The 14,603-nt window shown below is 41.3% G+C and overlaps 1 protein-coding gene and 1 long non-coding RNA gene across 2 annotated transcripts; both read left to right on the forward strand.

Moving 5' to 3' along the window:
* The first annotated feature begins 4,244 nt into the window (after window positions 1-4,244).
* LOC146572814 (uncharacterized) lies at window positions 4,245-6,825 on the forward strand. Its single transcript, XR_014892759.1, has 3 exons — window positions 4,245-5,148; window positions 6,517-6,585; window positions 6,685-6,825. It is a non-coding gene; the product is annotated as an uncharacterized LOC146572814 (long non-coding RNA).
* A 561-nt stretch (window positions 6,826-7,386) lies between these two features.
* LOC146572815 (uncharacterized) lies at window positions 7,387-14,040 on the forward strand. Its single transcript, XM_085278506.1, has 18 exons — window positions 7,387-7,656; window positions 8,650-8,705; window positions 9,004-9,073; window positions 9,183-9,266; window positions 9,755-9,810; window positions 10,130-10,220; window positions 10,306-10,368; window positions 10,478-10,578; window positions 10,702-10,758; window positions 10,859-10,990; window positions 11,083-11,206; window positions 11,293-11,444; window positions 11,550-11,649; window positions 11,790-11,866; window positions 12,046-12,154; window positions 12,764-12,821; window positions 12,991-13,148; window positions 13,235-14,040. Exons 1-18 carry the CDS (start codon window positions 7,387-7,389, stop codon window positions 13,238-13,240), a joined length of 1,764 nt encoding a protein of 587 aa, XP_085134632.1. The 3' UTR covers window positions 13,241-14,040.
* The last annotated feature ends 563 nt before the right edge of the window (window positions 14,041-14,603 follow it).

The raw sequence follows: 14,603 nt of genomic DNA on the forward strand, positions 1-14,603 counted from the left end.
AAAGCTTTTCTCTCAGGTGCTGGTGTGGCACAATCTAATGATAAGAAAGGTCATGCTTACAGCTTTTGGAGCACAGCTGCACAAAATAACAGCTTTTGGAGCACAAAATGCATTACAGGTAAACCCAGTACCCAAACATGTTAACAAGGATAAAGAAAAAACCTGAAACAAAAGCAGGTAGTGTGGTGATTTATGTTGTGAGGATGCTTTCACTCCCATCAAAGTCGCCCAGTGTTGAGAACCCAAATGAGCCCAAAAACCTCAAGTGGCTGCAACCAACAGCGAACGTCAAGAAGTGGATACTTGCATGTTGAGCCAGAAACATGCAGAAAACCCAAAAGAGGCAAGACAGCACACCTTGGTGCCACTCAGGCAGTACGAACACCTGGAAAGAGGAGCCCACAGTTCAGACCCAAGGACACTGGTAAGGACACCAGCCAGCCAGTTATAAGTCTAGTTTTAATTTTCATTTTAGTTAGTGTTATGGCCTGTCTAAGGGTGGCCAGACCATAATATAAGGGTGATCCACCCCTGTCTGACCCCAAGCAGCACATCACACAACCAGTACAATTTTGATGGTGATTTTTTTTCACAGTGATTGAATTCTAACAAAGGAAAGGAGCGAACTACAGCTTCGGGGTGGACCCCAAAACAACAAACAAAAGGGACCGTATCTAAAGGATGTACAAAACTTATTTATGAAAAGAATAAAACCAAATAACAATGTCTTATCTCCCTAACTAACAAAAACATGAGAAAAGGGTAATCGAATAGAGTGAACTATAGACTGTATAAAAGATAGGACCATTGCAACTTTACTGCAGCACTTCACCCTTTCACATAGTCCCAGCTCTTCTCTGTCATGTTTTATGGTGCTGCAAATGTCTTCAGTTGGTGAAAGGTCTGGGCTGCTGGTGTCTTGTTGTGCTTGCTATGCATCCCTGACTCGTTTCTTCTTTCTTTTTTTTTCTTTTTTTTTAATGTATTTATTTATGCAAGTTTCAAAATTTTTTTACACATTCACAAACAGCGGGACAGAAGAACACAGACAATAAAGACAATAACAACCAAAAAACAAACAAACAAACAAACAAAAAAAACAGAGCAACAAACCACACAACAGGGTACAAGGCCAGCACTTATTAAAAACAGCAGAGAAGCAAACAAAGCAACTGGTATACATGTCAAACAACTCACAATCTAGTGAGTCCAATCCACAAGATCAAATCCAAAGATCGCTAGGAGGAGCTGATAACAATCATGCAAAAACAGTTATGGGCAACAGCTCAGAATGAAAGCAGTTAAAACAATGTGGTCAGGACCCAGGGCGTGGACTGTCCTTCTTAATGTGGTCTATAAAGGGCCCCCATATCTTCCTGAACTTCTCCATGGAATCAGACGTAGAGAACCGAATTTCTTCCAGGTATAGACAGGAGACCATCTCCTCGAGCCACCTCTTGAAGCAGGGAGGGGAGGCAGATTTCCACTCCCCCAGAATCAAACGTTTGGCAATCACCATACCAAACATGAGGGCCTGTTGAACAGCAAAGGGAAGTGCCAAGGAGTCGCCGGAGCAGCCCAGGATCACCATAAGACAGTCAGGATACAGTTGCCTATCATAAACAGTGCTATAGAAACTAAAAATACTAGTCCAAAAGGCTGTAAGCGTAGAACAGGACCAAAAAAGATGCCCAAGAGTACCGTCCACAAGTTTACATTTATCACATTTGGGGGAAACGTTAGGAAAAATCTTGTTCAATTTGGTTTTGGAATAGTGCAGTCTATGGACAACCTTAAATTGAATTAACTGAAGCCGGGCGTTAACAGAGCATAGTTTTATCCGACTTAACACTTCAGCCCATAGATCGTCAGAGATAACCAAACCAGTGTCCCTTGTCCAAGCCTCTTTAATATGGCAAGAGGGGGCTGCCGAAGAAAAAAGGTTGACAAGCCGAGAAATTAAGTGTTTTGAGGTGGGAGGTTCGTTCATCATATTGTAAAAGACATGCTGTATGGGGATGGTATCTAAATTTGAGAATGCTTGCTTGACATAATTCCTAATTTGTAAGTACCGAAAAAAATGACTTGTAGGGAGATTGTACTTTGTCTGAAGCTGAGCAAAAGAGGCAAAATGATTGTCAATATAAAGATCCTTTATAGCAATTAACCCTTTGACAGGCCATTGTTTGAAAGCAGCATCCATTGTACTAGGCGTAAAGCTAGGACTGTGGCAGATCGGGGCAAAAGTTGACACTACCGGGAGGTTCAAGATTCTCTTAATTTGATTCAATATTTTTACGGAGTTGCAAAGAATAAAGTCATCACATGCACTTTTAATAACCGATTTTGAAAATAAGATAGCTGGCAAGGATGCTCCAGTGTGCTCGATAGCAGTGCTAAGCTCCAATTCGAGCCATTTAGGGCTGGACCTGCATCCCACAGCATCACCAACTATAGGCAGATTCCAGAAGACCCAGGCTCTGGCATTACAGGCCCAGTAATAATGTCTGAAAACTGGAAGGCCCAGACCACCCTCGTCCGAGGGCTTTTGCAAGTGAGACTTCGAGATGCGGGGGGGCTTGTAGGCCCAAACGAAAGGCATGATAATGGCATCCAACGCTTTGAAAAAGGAAGACCTGAGAAAAATAGGAACGTTCTGGAATAGGTACATGAATTTAGGGAGCACAACCATTTTGATTATATTGATACGGCCAATCATTGAAAGTGGGAGAAGTTTCCACCTATCTATCATACACTTGAGCTCATCAGTTAGAACCGAATAATTAAGCCTGAAGAGGAGTTTTGAGTTCCTAGGGATGTTAATACCCAGGTATGAAAAGTAATCCTGGGAGACCTTAAAGGGCAAACTAGACAGGAAATCAGGGCCCAGACCAGACGACAGCGGCATAAGAACAGACTTCTTCCAATTTATGGTGAACCCTGATAGGTGGCCAAAGCTGTCAATCAGCTTAAGAAGTGGAGGAAGGGAGATCTTTAAATCTGAAAGAGCCAATATGATATCATCTGCATACAGACCGATGGTGTACTCTGACGTGCCACAATTTATACCAGAGATATGGGAATTGGCTCTGATGGCAATGGCCAACGGCTCAAGAGCTAAAGCAAAAAGCATTGGAGAGAGGCAACAACCCTGCCTTGTCCCACGGTGTAAGAGGAACGGGAGCGACCTCTCATGGTTGGTAAGGACCGAGGAACGAGGGCAAGCGTAAAGCAACTTAATCATATTCAAAAAATTCGACCCAAAACCAAATTTTTCGAGAGTAGCAAACAAATAACTCCATTCCACTTGGTCGAAAGCCTGCTGGGCATCGAGTGAAATCACCGCAGAATTGGGCAGTGTCGTTGAGTACATCGCATTTAAGAGACATCTAGTATTAGAAAAAGAGAATCTATTGGGGATAAAACCCGATTGGTCAGGATGAATTATAGAGCCTATGTGCTTATTTAACCGGTTGGTTAGGACTTTAGCAATTATCTTTTGGTCTGAGTTGAGAAGACTTAGGGGACGATAGGAAGAAACATTAGTTTCGTCTCTGTCTTTTTTCAGGAGGAGACATATATGGGCATCGTAGAAAGAATGAGGGAATGAGCCGTTTAACACTGCGCAATTTACCATCCGAAGTAGCAGGGGAGCGATAACGTCAATATGTGTCTTATAAAGCTCTATCCCGAAACCGTCCGGACCACATGCTTTTCCATTAGGAAAGGAGCAGATTGCATTTCTAATTTCCTCCAGCGTAAAGTCTGCATCGAGTAAGCCCCGTGCAGCCTCAGGAAGAGTCGGGATGTCTAAAGCATTAAGAAAATTAGTGATTTCAGCAACTGTGGCCGTAGTACTAGATGTGTATAACTGACAATAAAAACTGCGAAATCTGTCATTTATCTGCTTGTGATCGGACAGCAACTGGCCAGTTGCAGAGAGAATTCTGTGTATCGCCCTTTCAGCTTGAATGCCCTTCAGCTGTCTGGAAAGCACCTTGTCAGCCTTTTCACCAAGCTCAAAATGCTTCTGTTTTAATCGACGAATACAATTCATGACCTGCTCCCCCGACATGTGGTTGTAGTCATATTTCAATTTGAGAATGGTATTAAGTGTGTCAGCAGCCCCGGTATCGCGATACTTCTCCTCCAACACAGCCAGCTCTGCCTCAATATTAGTACGCAGCCTGAGTTTGTCCCTCTTCTGAGAAGCTTGATAAGCAATAATATGGCCTCTAATAACGACTTTAAAGGACTCCCACAAAACAGAGTCTGAAACTACACCATTATCATTAAATTGTAAAAATTCTGCGATTTTAGTAGATAGGTAAACCGTAAAAGAGTCATTTAGATATAAAGAGGGGTTAAATTTCCAATTGTATTGGGGGGTATATAGGTTGAAGTCAATTACCGTTGAGAGAGGTGCGTGGTCCGAAACTAAAATACTGTGATAAGTGGAACTAACCACTTTCGAAATAAGCCTGGAATCAATAAGAAAATAGTCAATTCTACTGAAGCTGCCATGGACAGGGGAGAAGAAAGAGTATTGCTTTTCTAACGGATGCTGGTGCCTCCAAATGTCAACCAAGTCCAAAGATTTAGTAAGAGTATTGAGTACAGAAACAGCTCTCAAGGTTGGGGCCAGGGACGCAGAAGACCTATCCAACAATGGATCGAAATAACAATTAAAATCACCACCGATAATGATATTATGGTCATTGTATTGTGAGACAAGATTGAATATTTTACTAAAGAAGTCAGGGTTGTCAAAATTAGGGGCATAGATGTTCAAGAGGACTACAGGGGTGGAGTTGACTGTACCTGTAACAAGTATGAACCTCCCACCTGGATCACATATCTGAGTTTTGAATATAAAAGGAATAGTTCTGCGAACAAGAATGGCAACCCCTCTCGCCCTGGAAGAAAAGGCGGACTGGTACACCTGTGACACCCATACCGATCTTAATCGCCTCTGCTCTGAAGGTTGGATATGGACTCGTTTCTTCTTTCTGCATCAAGTAAGGAATGTAGTGAAAGTTCCCAAGAGGTTAAAAACACCACTGAAAAAATGCCATCAGACCTGAGTTGGGACACTTGGATTATGGAGCTTCTGGACCAAGAGAGTGGATGGGAGCATGTGTTTAATAAGTAAGAGAATAACGTCCCCCAAAATGTTTAAATTTCAAAGCTCATGCATACATTAGTGATGGGCAGATGAAGCACTGAAGCTTTTCATCCAATTGGTTCACCCCAGCGCAAAGCTTCTTGAAGCTTTATTTGCTCTAGTAGGACACCTACTGGACGTAAAAATATTAGTTGGCATGAATTTGAAGAGTGTGGCCTTTTGCACACAGCCTGTAAATGTCAACAACAAAAGGAGTGTGTAAAACATGTATATTGTAGTGATGCAGTATACTGTGTATATTTATACTGGCAGTATGGAAAATGATTATTTGGAAATGCTTAAAATGGAAATGATCATTTACTGTGAGGTGAGGTGTGGTTGGGGTGTGGACAGTGGTTGTGCTTTTGTAACGTTGAGGTATGGACAGCTACACACTGAGGCGTCAGTCCTGCCCATATTTTATTCAGTAAAAACTAAATTTTCACTGCTTTTATGACCTTTTTAGTGGGGAGAACATAGCTAGGATTTAATGATTTAACAAATCTTATAAATCCTTTGTCCTCCACAATGCTAAATGGCTGGGAGTCCTCAATCACCATGCTAACCAGGTCTTCATCTATTTGAGATTGTTCTCCTGAGGAAAGACAATAAAAACAAAGCACAAATATAAATATCACACACGTAACTTATTACAGTTGTATAATATTGTTATATCATTTAGTAACATTACGGCATGCTATTATTATCATGGCATTTGATGGCTCACCTGGTCTTGCTCAACAATCGCTGTTCCCCTTATTCTCATGCAAAGCTCTGTAGTGCCTAAGCATGGATGAGGTGTTGTTGTTATATCCCAGCTCCCTGGCACATAGCAAACACTTCACCTTGTACAAAAGTAAATACAGCTTAACATAAATTGTATTGCACCATCAGTATTATGAAAATACATCTTCTGTAGAAATACCTTGTTGGGAGGAATAAGATCAAAATGTTCCCACACAGGGGAGGACATCCTCCTCTTCTTAGCTGGCTCCATTCTCTCCTGAGTTTCTCTCCTCACTCTCATAAACCTCCAAACTGCCTCCCAGCTGTCTCCAACTCTCACTAACCGCAGCTCTCCATCAAACACCCACATTTTGATTGAAGTCTGAGGGGTTTGTATCGCTGTCACATCTCGCGGCAAAGTTCGAACCACTTCATGAACCAGTCACGTGGTACAGCCGGGCAGCGAGGCTTCGGACGTCATCATTTTCAGCTCCTCCCATAAATGAAGCAAGCCTCGATACGTGCATCGCGGAAACGCCCCCTCCATTACTCGACACATCACTAGCATACATGCACATCTAGTGCTCAGCGTCTAATTGTGTGTTTGTGTTTTTACCTTTTTGCAGTAGCGTAGTGAAACATTTGGGCGGTGGATAAATAATGGAAAATAAAATTCAGACTAGAGACGGCTTCAGGTGAGTACACGTGGTGCACAAGGACCAAAGCTCACCTTCTCAACCTGGACAAAATGAATTATTTTACACTGATACTGTAAACTTTTGTTTGTGTGTCAGGTTTCCATACATCGGAAACAGCTGCTGCATCTGTAATTCTGTCCATCCTGAGGAGAGTCCACACTCTACATCAGATCCTTGGCTCACCTATAATGATGCACAGGTGCTGCACACAACTGGATCTGCAGCTTGTGAGGAACAGCAGCATATACGAAGGGGATAAATAGAATAAATAGGAATAAAAAATAAAAATACAAGTGAATTGCACATTTCAAGTATTGAGTCTATTGCACTGTTGACTATTTACAAAAGTATTGCACAAAAGGTATTGCACAGTGAGGTGAAGAGGCACTACAGCTTAGTTGTTCCCCCCTCCTTTGTCCTCCTGTTTCCCCTCCCTCTCCCCTCCAGAGAGGAGTTAAACAGTCTGATGGCGTGTGGGACAAAGGAGTTTTTAAGTCTGTTAGTTCTTGTCTTTGGGAGAAGCAACCTGTCACTGAACAGACTCTTCTGGTTGTTAATGGCCATGTGCAGAGGATGCCCAGCATTGTTCATAATGTCCATCAGTTTCTTTAATGTCCTTTTCTCTGCCACTGTCACCAGAGTGTCCAGCTTCATGCCGACCACAGAGCTAGCCCTCCTGATCAGTTTCTCCAGCCTGGATGAGTCCTTCTTTGCTGTGCTGCTCCCCCAGCACACCAAAACAAAACAAAAGAGATCGTTGACTTCAGGAGAGCACAGTGGGATCACTGCCCACTTAACATGAATGGATCCTCTGTGGAGGTCGTCAAGAGCACCAGATTTCTTGGTGTCCACCTGGCGGAGAACCACTCCTGCTCCCTCAACACCAGCTCCATAACCAAGAAGGCCCAGCAGCGTCTCTACTTCATGCAGAAGCTGAGGAAAGCCCATCTCCCACCATCCATTCTCACCACCTTTTACAGTGGGACTAATGAGAGCATCCTAAGTAGCTGCATCACTGTCTGGTATGGTAACTGCAGCGTATTGGATCGCAGTACCCTACAACGGATTGTGAGAGCAGCTAAGAAGGTCATTGGAGCCCCTCTCCCCTCCTTATAACACCCGCTTGCTGGAGGACCCCACACAGCCTTCAAACACACTCTTCACCCTGCTGCCTTCTGGAAAGAGGTCCCACAACATCCGGGCCCTCGCTACCAAACTACGGAAAAGTTTCTTCCCACAAGCCGTCAGACCCCTGAACACTCAGTGACTGCACTGGCACACGCACACCTTCACACATGTCACTACCAAGCACTTATCTGCAGTATCTCACACTCATATACATACATACAGACACCAAGTTACTTTTGCACAATACTCAGCATTTTGCACATTTCCATTGTCTTGTGTCTGTTTCGTCCTGTTCTGTCACGTTTTGCACTGTTTTGTCTTGTTTATTTTTGCAATTTATGCACACTGCACTTTATGTAGTCCTGGGTTTGTCCGTATATGTCATATATAGCACCAGGGTCTCGGAGGAACGCTGTCTCGTTTCACTCTGTACAGCACCTCTGCACGTGGTTAAAATGACAATAAAAGCCACTTGACTTGACCTGTTTTGTGTAGCAGTTGCTTGGAGACGAGCACCATACAGTTCAAATGAGCATACATTCCAAAATATGCAAATTTGCCCCATACATCATAATGATGATGTTTGCTGTTCAGGGTATGAACATTCTATGCTGAAAGTTTATAAATATACAACCTTTGACTGCTTGTTTTCAGTTGAACTTTTGCAAAGCTGAGGAGATTTTGGCTGCGATCACATCAAGTCCAAAGATGTTTAAACTTCTTTTTCACAGAAAGGTAAGTTTGAAGAGACTCGCAGCACATTTCTATGAATATTTTCTTATGGTAAACAAGCATTTTTGAAACTTTTAACGAATCTTCTTGGATGATTTCTGTAAAAACTGAATTTTGAATCCAAATGAAGGATTTTGTATTTTCATACCATATACTTTGTTTTATGCCATTACTGATGTTGGTTTTCTTGTTTCTAAACAGAAACCACACAAACAAAACGTGGCAGAGAAGGAAATTCCTTCTACGTCTCATCAGAGGTAAAGAAATGCGCCAGTCTTTAATGCTGCTGGAGATATTTATAGCAGTGGTTGAGTTGGAGCTCTTTTATTTCCCTTTTATTGGTGTTTTGTATTTACATCTTTTTTACTACTTCTAGTCTTGTCTATAATTTATATTGATTCAGAGATTAGCGTTTGAAAATGTAGAGTGTAAATGTACAAAATACATGATTTTGTTCCATTACAGTTATTAATTTTTATCTGCAATCTCCAGCATGTACTCCTTGTTAAAAATTTGCACTTTGAAAAATAACATTTACACTTTTGTCCTCATCAGCATCCCGGATGCTCCTGTTACTGAAAATGGTCAAAAGAAGAGAAAATGGAGACACCTCTGCTGTTCCTCGGTTTGCTTTTACACAAAACATATGAAATGCACATTCTCTTTAAATTGCACTTGTTAATTTAAAGTGACTTTACTTTTTTAATAAACGTATGTTTGTTCGTCCTCTGCAGCAAACTGACAGCGATGCAGAGGCAGAGAGCAACACTGTGAAGACACAAAAAAAGTGTCGCTGGTTTCTTTTTAAATTCTGGAAGGTATGTTTTATGGAAAGAGTCACTGTCATCAAGCATTTACTCATCACAGTTAAATGAGAAGAATTAAGAGCAATTTAGCACACAGCCATGTCCTCAAATTAAGTTCAAAGATGTTTAAACGTTTTTTTTTCACAGAAAGGTAAGTTCGAAGAGACTTGCAGGATGTTTCTCTAAATATTTTTTATGGTGAATAAGCATTTTTGAAGCTTCATGGATGATTTCTGTAAAAACTGAATTTTGATCAGAACCAAATGAAGGATTTTGTATTTCATAGGACAAACTTTAAAACTCAATTTAAGGCATGAATAAATTGTTTTTATTTTATTTAAAGATATTCCTATATCTGCTTCATGAGCTGACAGCTCACTAAAGTGATAAATAATATGAAATAATACCAAATTCTCTAACTGGACACTTTTCATGGAGAGACCCACTTGGTATGTTTGTTTTATGCCATTACTGATGTTGCTTTTCTTGTTTCTAAACAGAAATTACACAAACAAAACGTGGCAGAGAAGGAAATTCCTTCTACGTCTCATCAGAGGTAAAGAAATGCGCCACTCTTTAATGCTGCTGGAGATATTTATAGCAGTGGTTGAGTTGGAGCTCTTTTATTTCCCTTTTATTGGCATTTTTCTTCCACCTTGTGTATTTACATCTTTTTTACTCCTTCTAGTCTTGTCTATTATTTATATGGATGCAGAGATTAGCGTTTGAAAATGTAGAGTGTAAATGTATAAAATACATGATTTTGTTCATGTTGGTATTCCATTACAGTTATTCACTTTTATTAGCAATCTGTATTAGCAAAATGTACTCCTTCTTATAAATTTCCACAACATTTACACTTTTGTCCTCATCAGCATCCCGGATGCTTCTGTTGCTGCCACACCAGCTAACCCTGAAAATGGCCAAAAGAAGAGAAAATGGAGACACATCTTCTGCTGTTCCTCGGTTTGCTTTTACACAAAACATATGAAATACACATTCTCTTTAAAATGTACTTTTTAATAAACTTATGTTTGTTCGTCCTCTGCAGCAAACTGACAGCGATGCAGAGGCAGAGAGCAACACTGTGAAGACTCTTTTTAAATCCGGGAAGGTATGTTTTATGGAAAGAGTCACTGTCATCAAGCATTTACTCATCACAGTTAAATGAGAGCAATTAAGAGCAATGAGGCACACAGCTATGTCCTATATATTTATATCAGGTAAGAAGCACCACGGAAACGATCCCAGCAGACCTGAGTTGGGACACTTGGATTATGGAGCTTCTGGACCAAGAGAGTGGATGGGAGCATGTGTTTAACAGGTAAGAGAAAGACGTCCTCCAAAATGTTTCAACTTCAAAGCTCATGCATCCATGCACATACACTGCTCAGCATCCTGACATCTTTCCTAATTTTGTGTTTGTGTTTTTACCTTTTTGGAGCAGTGTAGCATGCGGTGGAGAAATAATAGAAAGTCAAACTGGGACTATAGACTGCTTCGGGTGAGTACACGTGGTGCACAAAGACCAAAGCTCACTTTGTCAAAGTGGAGAAAATGAATTCTTTTACACTGATACTGTAAACGTTGTGCGTGTGTGTCAGGTTTCCAAACATCGGAAACACCTGCTATATGAACTCCTGCCTGCAGAGCCTCCTCAACATTGAGGAGTTCATAAGAGACATCAGGCGTCAGGAGGTTTTGTGGAGCACAGATCCAGAAGCTCAGCTCTTAAGGTGCGCTACGTCAACCTTCTACTTTCTTCAAAAACCTGAAGAACAAAGAGATCTAACAGCAGAAATGTCTGTTTACCCTTTCCTTTCTACAGAAGGCTCATTGATGTCAGGGACTGTCATGAGTCAACAGATTATGGCCTTAAAGATCACCACCTAAGAGCTTTTAAGAAGGCATTCAGCAGTCAGGCTCCTGAATACACCGGCAGTGCACAGAAAGTGCGTCAGCTATTTGGACATTTTGTTTTTTTGCTTTACCTTCTGATTTTGATGTACTGTTTTAAATCTCTCTGCTTTTCTTTCAGGACGCTCATGAATTCCTAACATTGTTCCTCAATGAGGTCAAAAGGCTCGCACCTCACCTGGAGAGGAACGCAGCTCTCCTGGGCCAAAGTTATACCTGCCCAGTAGAAGAGCATCACATTTTTAAAATGGAAAACATGAGGACATGCAAGAGGTAAGCCTGTCTTTCAGAAACGCAGAGCTGGTTGCAATATTTTCATATACCTCTTTTCCACCTACCTGATCTTTACTTTAACTACGTTACTCCTGAAATGTGTAGCTGTGGTCACCAATCATCACAGCACGAGGACTTCACCAGCTTGTCTCTTGACCTTGTTCCAGAGGGGTCTATTATAAACATGTTAGAGACATACTTGAAGGTAAGATCACAAATTCCAATAGAGTTGTAGTGTCAGCGATCTTAACACACCTTTTTTGTTAGTGTTTGTGCGTATGTGTGTGTGCATATGTTGAGATTTCTTTCTACCATAAAGCCTGTTTTCTCTGTGCTGTTGTTCAGGAACAAGAAATAGAATTTCGCTGTGATTGTGGAGGGACGGCCTCAGAACTGAAGTCGTCTTTTGATACACTGCCAAGGTGAGTAAGGTCACATCAGAAGTGATCGACTGACCAGGTTTCCAAACTGTGGCGCATCAAATATCAGAGTTTTTCGAGACAATACTTGAGCAGTCGTTTTCTCCCATCTTCTGTTTGTGTTTGACACTCATTCTTCTTATTTTCTACCTTGTTTGTGTTTTTTTTTTCTTTTCTGCCAGAGTCCTGATCTTGCATCTGAAGAGGTTTGGCTTTACACAAACCTACAACATTAAGAAGGTGGATGACCCCGTCAGGCTGCAGAGGGACTTGGTGGTGCCATCCAATCAGGTAAAAACAGACTGCAGAACGTCTCAGGCTACGTCCACACTAGCCCTGATAGATTTGAAAACTCCGTGTCCACACTAGTGTTTTCAGTCATTTTCAAATAGTTGTGCGTCTGCATTGAAACGGCCGAAAACGCTTACGTTCCAGTCCTGCGCATGCGCAAAAGTGAGTGAGGATTACAGAATTTGAAGAAAAGCTATCCGGAGCATGTACAAACTGATATTAATCTTTTTTAGGGCTGTCAAAGTTGAGAGCAATCAAAACAACCGCTGTATAATGCACTCGGCTATCTTTGTTTAATTGCTCACATGACTGCATCACATGGCTAAAATGCGTCATCGTTTTAGAAAGTCTGCGTTTTCGAGTGTCCACACTGCGACGGGACAACTCCGTTTTGAAATGTGTGCGTTTTCGAGAGCGTTTTCAAGATGCTGTGTTTTTCCTTGAGGAAAACGCCATCTCAGTGTGGACGGGAGGTCAAAGCGGAGAGAAAACGATGTGTTTTCAAATGAAAACGCATTAGTGTGGACGTAGCCTCAGCAAATCAGCTTAATTATGGCTCTGATGTGAGACTTTGTGAAACTAACACTCTTTGGATTTGTTCCTTCTCAGGGTGGTGGCTGTTATAGTCTTGTCAGCATCATCAATCATTATGGAGGCACAGAGTCAGGTAAAACAACAGACTTGTTACAAACAGAAAATGAAAACTTTCTACTTTTCAGTGAAGGACTCACACACAAAAGCTTTTGATGTTCTAAGACGCACTAAGTCAAAATCACTGTTTGCTTGAATCAGCTGACTTCCAGAAGTTGGATTCATTTGTCTTAATGTGATTTCAGGACACTACATCTGTAGTTCTGTCCATCCTGAGGAGAGTCAGCACTCTACATCAGATCGCTGGCTCACCTATAATGACGCACAGGTGCTCCACACAACCGGATCGGCAGCTTGTGAGGAACAGCAGCACTCGGCCTACATGCTGTTTTACAAGAGAAACGTAAGAAGACACAGCATCTCATCCTGAAGTGAGAGAATTTTTAAATGTCCTGTTACCTTGTTAACCAGTTTTGTCTTCATTCTCAGTTCTGAAACAGGAAATGGAAGGAAGGTCATCATCATGCTGAGAAGAAACAACACTCGTCCCAGCCCACCATCGCACACTGGAGGACAAGTACTGGTAAGTATTGCCCTCAGGAGGGAGGGTCCTCCCAGAGAGCCTGGTCCTCCCAAGATTTCTTCCTCCAGGAGGGAGTTTTTTCTTGCCACCGTCGCCCCACATTCACTGGTCTCATCAGCAGGGACATTTTTAACATCCTAAGACCTGAACTCTTTCATGGCATGCATTTTTAATTTCTCTGTGCCATTTGGGTTGATTGGGACCTGATGAATGTGAAAACAAAGACATCAGATTCGGACTATCTTTTTTTTGTTTCTCAAAAAAATGAGATCCACATATGAGGACATTCATTTTAAAGTTCGATTGAACAGGGGCAGTGTAATGTCCTCCCTCATAAGTGGATATCAGGTTTTTGAAGAGCAAAATTTTGTATTTTGGTCTCATAAATGTTATGTCCACATATGTGGACACCAGGTCCTAGGAGGTTAAAACAAAATCTACTAGTAGTGCAGCACTACTAGAGATCGTCCTTTTCTAGACCAGTGTTTGGCTTGCTCTCTGGAACAACAAATTAGTGCTGTCAGCGTTAACGTCATTTTAACTAATGACGTTTACGCTGACAGCACTAATTTGTTGTTATTATTATTAATATTATTATTAATTTATTTGTAAAATAAATTAAATTTAAAAAAACAAAGAAACAATTTGATTCTTTATGTTATTTTGTTTTATTAAAATCAAAATAACAACAAAACAAAAATAACTAATAAAAAAAATATTAAAAGTATTCAGCAGTGTTTTGTGAAATTTGTAATGAGCCTTAGTTAAGTTGATGTCACAGAAGTTTCTGAATCATTTAGATTGTTCAACAAACTGATTCACTCAGGTAAAGATGGTAAGCTGGAGCAATGGTACGCTTGGAGTTCAGTTTAAGTTTTCAGACAAACATTCACTCGATCAGTTGCAGCTTGTGAGGAACAGCAGCACTCGGCCTACATGCTGTTTTACAAGAGAAACGTAAGAAGACACAGCATCTCATCCTGAAGTGAGAAAATTTTTAAATGTGCTATTTCCTTGTTAACCAGTTTTGTCTTCATTCTGAGTTCTAAAACAGGATACGGAAGGAAGTTAAGGTCATCATCATGCTGAGAAGGAAAAGCAGTCGTCTCAGTCCACCATCGCTGACTGGAGGACAAATATTAGTAAGTATTGCCCTTAGGAGGAAGGGTCCTCCCAAGATTTCTTCCTCCAGGAGGGAGTTTTTTCTTGCCACCGTCGCCCCACATTCACTGGTCTCATCAGCAGAGACATTTTCAACCTCCTAAGACCTGAGCT

This window comes from Mchenga conophoros, linkage group LG6 (assembly GCF_057382185.1).
Source record: "Mchenga conophoros isolate Kocher_MC1m ecotype Shallow Benthic linkage group LG6, M_conophoros_male_GT1.1, whole genome shotgun sequence".
Lineage (NCBI taxonomy): Eukaryota > Metazoa > Chordata > Actinopteri > Cichliformes > Cichlidae > Mchenga > Mchenga conophoros.